General features: G+C 59.0%; 1 protein-coding gene across 1 annotated transcript in view; it reads left to right on the forward strand.

Moving 5' to 3' along the window:
* LFNG (LFNG O-fucosylpeptide 3-beta-N-acetylglucosaminyltransferase) overlaps positions 1-7,848 on the forward strand; it is a gene marked incomplete at its 5' end in the record, with an annotated part of 11,296 nt that extends 3,448 nt beyond the window's left edge. The window contains 7 exons of the mRNA XM_026859165.1: positions 3,700-3,748; positions 4,630-4,729; positions 4,882-5,035; positions 5,139-5,224; positions 5,484-5,649; positions 5,941-6,026; positions 6,116-7,848. Coding sequence (XP_026714966.1) covers positions 3,700-3,748; positions 4,630-4,729; positions 4,882-5,035; positions 5,139-5,224; positions 5,484-5,649; positions 5,941-6,026; positions 6,116-6,182 — 708 coding nt within the window. The remainder of the gene's footprint in view (positions 1-3,699; positions 3,749-4,629; positions 4,730-4,881; positions 5,036-5,138; positions 5,225-5,483; positions 5,650-5,940; positions 6,027-6,115) is intronic.
* Between the last annotated feature and the right edge of the window lie 565 nt (positions 7,849-8,413).

Here is an 8,413-nt window from a genome sequence, read left to right on the forward strand (position 1 = left end):
TGCAGGTCCCTGCCTTGGCACCCCTGTGCCAGCACAGCCCCCCGCCCCCCCCAGCCCAGAAAGGCACCACCACGCGGGAGCGGGGATGCTGCCATCGCACTGTTGAAGCGGGGTGGGGATTTTCCCTCCAAAGCCCTGAAGGCTGGAGGGAAAACATCTGCTGGGGGGGGGAACACAGAAAGCTGGGCAGGGACCTGCTCCAGCAGCACCTTTGCCTCCCCCCAGAGCCCTCTGCCCTGCTGCAGGCTGACCCCCCCCACCCTTAGCACCTCTTCACTTCTTCCTTTCCCCACACCTAAGTGGGATGACTGCTCCCCCCATGTTCTTGGGGTGGAATGGGGTGCAGCCCCCCTGGGTGCTGCATAGGTGGGTGACAGGGTGCTCCATCCTCTCCCATCACGGGGAAGTGAGACATGTCGTGGGGCAGAATTTGTGCACCACAGGGTCACGGGGGTGTCTGCCTGGTGGAGGTTCCCCTTTTTGGTGGGTTGTGCTGCTGGGGAAGGTGGGGACGGCGGGATCTGCTGAGCATGTGTCACCCCAGGAAGGTGGCTGGACCGCTGGGCCAGGCAGCGCAGAGCGGGGCAGGATGACCCCGGGGTGGCCCCGGCTGGTGGGACGCCTTGAGCAGCACCCAGCCATGAGCAACCCACGAGCTCCGTCGGTGGAGGGGGAAATGAGTCACCATGAAAAGAGAAATGAAGGGGAGGGGAAAAAAAAGCCTTCTCCAAGGGCGAGGAGGAGGTGGGGGGCTGCCAGTGGCTGCCTGGCTCTTTGCAGGCAGTTTGGGGGGGCTGACCCCATTCTGGCTGTCGGGACCCCGGGTGCCTCTTGGTCCCGTACACAGAGGCCCCGCATTGTGCGGGGCTGCATGGAGCGGTGGCAGCTATTGTTTGGGAGGGATTTGGCATCCTGTGTTTCTTGAAGCTGCAGTTTTGAGAACAATGAGGTTTCCTGCAGGGGCTGGGGGGGGCAGTGGGCCCTTCCTCTCCTGCACCCCGCAGGAAAAGTTACTGCAGGGGGGGGCCCAGGAGGTCCTGGCACCCCTTGGTGCCATGGCTGGCATGGGGGCCAAGTGGGAGAGAGGTGGAGAGGGTTGGTGTAAAAGCTGTGGGTGCTTTCTGCCTGGGAGAGGGGTGGGGGGTTGGCCCTGCTGCCGTTGAGTCTGGAGATGGTGGCTTGGTAGGTGACGCTGGCTGCAGTGTCCCATCCCGCTTGCACCACTGTAGACTGGGCGCTGCCCTGACGCCCAGTGCCCCACACTGGGGATGCTGAAGGCTGATCCGTGGTTTTTCCTTCTCACACAGACATGGTGTTCTCTTGTCCCTCTCCTTTCCTGGCCTGTCCCCTCCCAGGCTTGGCTGGTACCTCTGCTCCTCTTCCCTGCTATCCTGGGCGAGGGGGCTGTGCAGGGAGGGTGTAGCTCCCCTCCAAGAAATGCAGACAGATTAATTAAAAAATGAAGGCTTTAATTTTTTTAGTTTTAATTGAATGTTGTGGTGGGGCTGGGAGGGAGATGGGGGACCTGTGAGGCCCCGATAGCCTCTGTGAGGTGACTTGCAGAGCTGTGTGCCCCTGTCCTGGTCCCCAAGGTGCCTCCTGGTCCATCCACAGCTGGAAAATTATGGGGATGTATGTGGGGAGAGGCTGGGGGGAAGATGCCTCATTAGGATGAAGCCTTTTGGTGCGGGCAACTAATAAACAATTGTCCCTCTGGTCTATTTATAGTGGCTGAGCCAGAGGATTAGTTGCGGGGTTATTTTTGGAGCAGATGAAGGCAGTTGCTGGACGGTGTTTCTGAGCTAATCAAGCAAACATTTTATGTCTCGCCTGTGTGGAGGCTTGTGTGTCCCCTGCCCCTCCGGCAGGGCTGGAGCCTGCTGGGGGAAGTACCAGGGAAGAGTGTGTCTTGGGGTGCATGAGAAAGGACTTGTGATAGGGTTATCTTGGGCATCCTTGGATAGTGTCCCACTGCCCTGGTTCAGTGTGTACCCCCAGCAGCTGTCTGAGCCCTCCTTGAGCCCCTGGGGGAACTGGGGACCAGCAGCAAGGTGCTGGCTGGACTTTGCATTGGTTGGGGCTGACCTCCTCCTCCACACACAGCACTGACCCTGTCCCATCCCAGCAGTGATGTGTCCCTGGGACCACAAGGACCACGGGCATCCTTGGCCCTGCAGCTGATGGGCTACAGTCCCCTGCTCATCAGCAGGCCCCCCATCCCCTTTGCTCAAGGCCTTCCTGACCCTTCGGGGGGCTGACCTCTGTCCGTCCCCAAAAGCCAGGCTGTGTGGCACACTGTGCATTTATGAGAACTTGCCTTCCCACCTCCTCCATCCTTTATTTTTCTTTTTCTCTCCCCTTTTTCAAGCCCCAAAGGTCACTTGTAGCCCCATCCACAGGATCGTGCCCTCCTCCCCTCCCATTGAGCCTTCCTTCAGAGCTGGGCTCTCCCCACCAGCCTCCCCGCTCAGGACCTGAGCAAACACGGGCCGGCCGGGTTAACCAGCGCAGCTGTATGCTAATGACCACCGCTGCCCGCTTAACTCTCCTCTGCTGAGTAAAGTCAACCCCGCTATTGTACCCACCTCCTCAAACAAACCACAAAACCCCAGCGCGTTTCTGGGCCGGCCGGCTGTGGGGTGGCACCCAATTTCCAGCTCACTTGTAATTCATCATCCCCAGCACTCAAGCTCCATCTTCCCCCTGTTGCTGCCTCCTGCCTTCCCCCCCTTCCCCAGCCCTTTTGTCTTTCTTCCTTTGCCCTTTTGTGCACGTCTGGTTTTTAATAGAGCTTGGCAGCTGGTTGTGGTTTCTCTCCTCCAGCTTTGTTTGCTGCCCGCTGATTGATGGCAATGCCTTTCCCACCCCCTGTTCTCTCCTCCTGCTTCTTGCCCTTCCCCAAATCCCAAGCCAACAGCAGCCCCCCCGCCCCAAACCTCCTTCCCAGGCAGCATATGCCAGAAATTAGTTGTGTAAATAGAGGCCTGCAGGCTGGCATGCAGCTCGGGTGTCCGGGGAGGAGGTAGGGTGCTGCCTGGCACCGTTGGGTCCATGCTGGGGTGGGCAGTGAGGGACTGTCCCCTCCCTGGGGCTGGCGAAGCACCCACCAGCTCAGCAACCCTGGGGGGACAGGGAGCAGAGAGGAGCCGTGGGGGTGTTGTGTGAGGGCTGGGGACGTGGTTGGCAGCTGGTGCCATGGGCAAACACACCTGCCTGGGCGAGGAGAGACGTTGGGCGGCTGCTTTGGTGTCACCGGTCGCACGTGCTGGCCACAGCAGCTAAAGTCTAAAGTTCCTGCTCAGATCGAGCCCTTCTCTGCACCCGCTCCCCGTCACCTGCTCCTCACTGCACACCCGCCTTGTGCTGGGGACAGCCCTTGTGTCACCCAAAATCCCCCTGCCTGCTGCTGCCCCGTGAAAAGGCCAGATGGTGGGGACTGGGGTTTGTGCCCTGGTGAGGCATGGCGTTGTGTGCCGTGGCCGGCCGGGACGGCTTGGCACCCTGCTTGGTCTAGAGCTGAGTGTGTTACGGGGACGTCAGGTGCTCTGGTGCCACTTTGGGTTTTGGTGAGGGGAAAGAAGTCACCGCTGGCATCCTGGAGGGACCGATCCCCCGTGCTGCCCGGGGGTGCTGTGTTGCACCCAGAGCCACATGGCCTCTGCCATATGGTTCTCAAACGTGTCTCATCATCTTTTTCAGACCTTCATCTTCACAGACGGGGAGGATGAAGAGCTGAAGAAGCAAGCACGTGAGTCTGTGGCCTTTGTCTCTTTGCGTGTGTGATCTGGCCAGGTCCCCTGAGGACCCCCCCAGCCAGGGAGCATGGCTAGCATGGAGCCTCTACCAGGAACTCTGAAAAAATGGTCAAAATGCCAGTCGTCAGACACTAATCTCAGTAGCCCTTGCCGTAGGGCCCTGGGCTGAGAACAAGGCAACTTGTTTCACTGACTGTGCCTAAAGAGCCCTCTGCCTGGGACCCCCACCTGGGAACAAATTTCCTTCCCAGTCAGCCCAGCCTATCTCCTGCATGATGCTGCTGGGGAGCACGCTAGCAGGGTGGGGTGCCTTTGCAGTTTGTCCCTGGGGTGAGCTGGGATTGGTAGGCAATGAGGCCAGGGTTTCCTGGGAGCATTTCCCTGGCAGCCCTTCCCTGGGGCCAGGGTCAGTGTGGTCTATTCTCCCCATGCAAATGACTCCTTTTCAGGCCGCCTTTGAGCTGGGTGAGCAAATAACAGGTGGCTGCTGCAGGAAAAGGCAGCAGGAATGGGGCAGGATTTTGGCGGTTGTCCTGGGGAAGCTGGCTCACAGACACCCCCTCACGCCCAGGGTGGCTGGTACGTGGCTCCCGGATGGGCAAGTTGATGTAGGGTGGTCCTAGTGTGTCTGCGGTAGCTGCATCCCTTGCTCATCCCTTCCTTTATTCCACATGAACACAAAAGCCATTCCCCAAAAAATTCATTCTTTGCCCCAAACAATGTGACGTGGAGGCCACCAAGCATCAGGGACATCCATGGGGTTTCCATCTCCCTGGCACTCCTGGGATGTGTGTGGTGAAGCGTGGCCAATGGAGAACGCAGGGAGGCACAGGATGCCCCGAGGCCGGGCTTTGACCCCCGTCTCTTCCCACAGGAAATGTCATCAACACCAACTGCTCGGCCGCCCACAGCCGCCAGGCCCTGTCCTGCAAGATGGCCGTGGAGTATGACAAGTTCATCGAGTCCGGCAGAAAGTAAGCAGGACCTGGGGGTGTCGCGGGGGTCGGGGGGCTGTGAGGCGGGGGAACATGGTGCAAGCAGAGGCCGTTTGCATTTTTTGGGGCTGTACCTCAGCGTGGGGCCCGGGGAGCTGCCCTGGCCCAGTGTGACACTGCTGCCACCGCAGGTGGTTCTGCCACGTGGATGATGACAACTACGTGAACGTGCGGACACTGGTGAAGCTGCTCTCCAGCTACCCCCACACACAGGACATCTACATCGGGAAGCCCAGCCTGGACCGGCCCATCCAGGCCACGGAGAGGATCAGCGAGAACAAGATGGTGAGCAGGGGGCAAGAGGTTGGGGCTGGCTTAATTGGGGTTGAGGTTTGCTCCCCCGTCGGCAGGAGGAGGTCTCACTGCCGTTGCTTCCCCTCTCTCACAGCACCCTGTGCATTTCTGGTTTGCCACGGGCGGAGCGGGGTTTTGTATCAGCCGGGGGCTGGCGCTGAAGATGAGCCCGTGGGCCAGGTAAGAGTGTTGGCGTTGCTTTCCCGTGGGTACTCGTCATGGTCCCAGCGGGGCACAGAGTGGCGACATCTTTGGGGATGGACGTTGAACCTTGCTCTCTTTGCTCTGCTGGGGGCTTGGAAACAAGCTGGGAAGGACTTTGGTTCCCCCTTAATTGACTTTTAATTAGAGCTGGGCACCCACTGGCCAAGCCCAGACCCTGCAGGGTGCCCACCTCCCCTGGGCTTTGCTCCTCTGCAGCCCCTCTTTCTCCCTGCAGCGGGGGTCACTTCATGAGCACTGCAGAGAAGATCCGCCTGCCTGACGACTGCACCATCGGCTACATCATCGAGTCTGTGCTGGGGGTGAAGCTCATCCGGAGCAACCTCTTCCACTCACACCTGGAGAACCTCCACCAGGTGCCCAAGACAGAGATCCACAAACAGGTATCCTTGTCCTGGATGCCCTGGGGTGGATGGAGGGGTTGAGGTGGACGGTACTGTCATCTAGTTTTGTGGTCTCACCTAAAAATTGAGCATCGCAGCTAAGATACTGATTGACATGCGACCAAAACATCAGTGGAGGGGGGAAACCCCATCAGCCCATCCCTTCAAGGTGATGCAAGGTGTGACTGGAGACTTTGGGAAATGGGGTGAATTTTGCAGCCCCCCCCCTCTGTGCCTCTGCTTGATCCTCATGGCCATGTCGGCCGCTTGACCCTTGTGCTTCCCCCCCAGGTGACACTAAGCTACGGCATGTTTGAGAACAAGCGCAACTCCATCCACATGAAGGGAGCCTTCTCTGTCGAGGAGGACCCATCCAGGTGAGATGGGGGGGACCCTGTCCCCCCCAGGCTGGGGTGCATCGGGGATGCCACCGCCCCATGCTCAGCGTCGCTCCTCTCCTCTGCAGGTTTCGCTCTGTGCACTGCCTGCTGTACCCCGACACGCCGTGGTGCCCCGCCAACGTGGTTTACTAGGAGGCGCGTGTCCCCTCCAACCTCGTCCCGAATTTCCCCGGTATCCGACGGGCGTGCGGGACCTGCGTGCGGGTGTGTCAGTCTGGCCTCGCTGTGAGACAGACGGACGGACGTCGTTGCTGTGGTATTGCACAGTGTGTGTGTGTACTGAAGGCTGCTGTGCGGCCCCTTGTCCCTTGCCCTGCCTGCCCGGCTGCCCGTGCCCGCTGCCTGCTTTGGCCAGGACGGTGGAGAGGGTCGGGTCCTGAGCACTTAACCACTGGGCACCCCCGTGGCGCTGGCGGGCCCCACGCCATGCGTGGGGAGCAACCACAGGCACTGCGGGGCTCTGCCTCCCCCGGGCTTGCTTCTCCTGTTTCGTTTTATTTTGTTTTTTTCTTTCAAATGTTAAGTTTTTTGGTGTGTGCCTCCCCACCCTTGTCTCTACCCTCCACCCTGTTCCCATAACCCCTCACCCATCCCATCCTCTCTCCCAGCCCCAAAATCTCAGCAGCGAAGCTCCGGCTCCCGATTTGGATGAAGGGTCACTGGCGAGTTTTGCTCGCGGGCGGGCAGAGGGCAGGCAGGGGCAGCCCCCCCAGCCATGGCAAACAGCGCTCCAGGGTGCTGCAAAGCTGCTGGGTGCTCGATGGCTGCACTGGAGGGAGACAGTGGGGTGGGCTGCAAGCTGGCGTTGTTAGCTCCGTTTCTAGAGCTCCCCCCGTCTGGCTGTACCATTGCCGGCAGCATTGATCTATGCACTATTTATAGAGACTAACGTAAAGACTTTCTATAAATATGGGGGGCGGGTGGAGGGCCTTTCCGGAGCCGCCGGTGCAGCGTGGGCACTATGTTTGAACAAGGTCTCCCTTCAGTGCCGCCTCCCTGCCTGCTCGCAGGCTGGGTGCAGGCAGGCTGAACACGGGCAGCCCCACACCTTTGCAGAGGAGCGCTTCGTGGTCCAGCCCCGGGGGCTGTGTGGGTGTCCCCCCCACTCTGCTGTGGGCATAGAGCATCCTCCAGCCCTGGCCCGGCTGCGGGTGCTGCTGGGGTGGCTGGAGCTGGCCAAAAGGGCACCTGCCATGGCCGGGCAGCGTTTCCCCACTGGGCCATTGCTCTCTCCCTGACAGGGAGGGATGTAGCCGGGGAGGGAGAGGGACCCCACAACCCCCAGCAGCTGCCCTGCCTACCGCCACCAGCCCTGTGCCCCTGGGGTAAGTGGGCTGAGTTGGAGCTGAATGTTTCCAACCCGAAGCTGAGTGAAAATAGCCCATAATGGGTGCGTTGTAAATATGTTATTGTGCCAGTATTTTTTTTACTGTGCCTTTTTTTAAGAAGAAAACCACATTGAGAAATATGTAGATTTTAAAATGCTTTTTATACATTTTCTGTGGATCGGAAAAAAAAAAAAATTCCCAACCTTTGATAATCTGTTTAAGAAAGAAGAGAAAAAAAAAAAAAAAAAAAGCAATGTCTTGTAACTATCACTTACCTTAATTTATATGTTCCAGTATCTGGAACATCACTCTGTGCTTTTTGTAACTAGGATGTGTTTAAAGCGATAGATGTGGGATGGGGAACCAGCATGAACAGTGTGTTCTCAGGGACTTGAACCCGATCGCTGCCACGGGGTTCCCGTGGGAGCTGTCACCAATAAAGCAACTTTTTTGCTGACCACAGTCACCTGGTCCTGGGCTCCACTGTCTCTTTATGGATGAGCTGTGCTCAACACCCCCCTGTCCCCCCACTGGTGTTATCACCTCTAAGGAAGCTCTCAGGGATGTACTGAGGATGGATGGTGCTTGCATCCCTCTTTTTCCCACGGGTATGGAGATCTGCTGGCCATTTGCAGCCTGGGGCCTGAGGGTCCTCTCCTCCTTCCCCTCCCCAAAAGGCTCGGGCAGGACTTGGCACCTCAGGGCTGGTTTTTCCCAGGCTCTGGGGTGGGAGCGGAGGCGGCGGGGCCGAGGTGAGAGCTGGTTGTTAGCATGGTGCTGTTAACAGCCGGTGGGCAGGCGTGTGCGTGGGAAGGTTGGGGGCTGTGGAGGGCTGAGCCCCTTCCCTCCTGGCCCTCCCTGTGCCCTCTCCATCACCGTTTCAGGCAACACCAAGCACCCACCTGCCAGTAACAAGCCCCAGGTTTCATGGGCTGTGGCAATAGCACAAGCTCTACTTCTTCCCCACCCTAAAGCCAGTTCTGTTTGTGCTGCACCAGTACCAGCTTTCACCTGTGGCCCCATCTTTCCCCCCCC

Source organism: Athene cunicularia (genome assembly GCF_003259725.1).
Source record: "Athene cunicularia isolate RWA chromosome 14 unlocalized genomic scaffold, athCun1 chr14_part1, whole genome shotgun sequence".
Taxonomy (NCBI): Eukaryota; Metazoa; Chordata; class Aves; order Strigiformes; family Strigidae; genus Athene; species Athene cunicularia.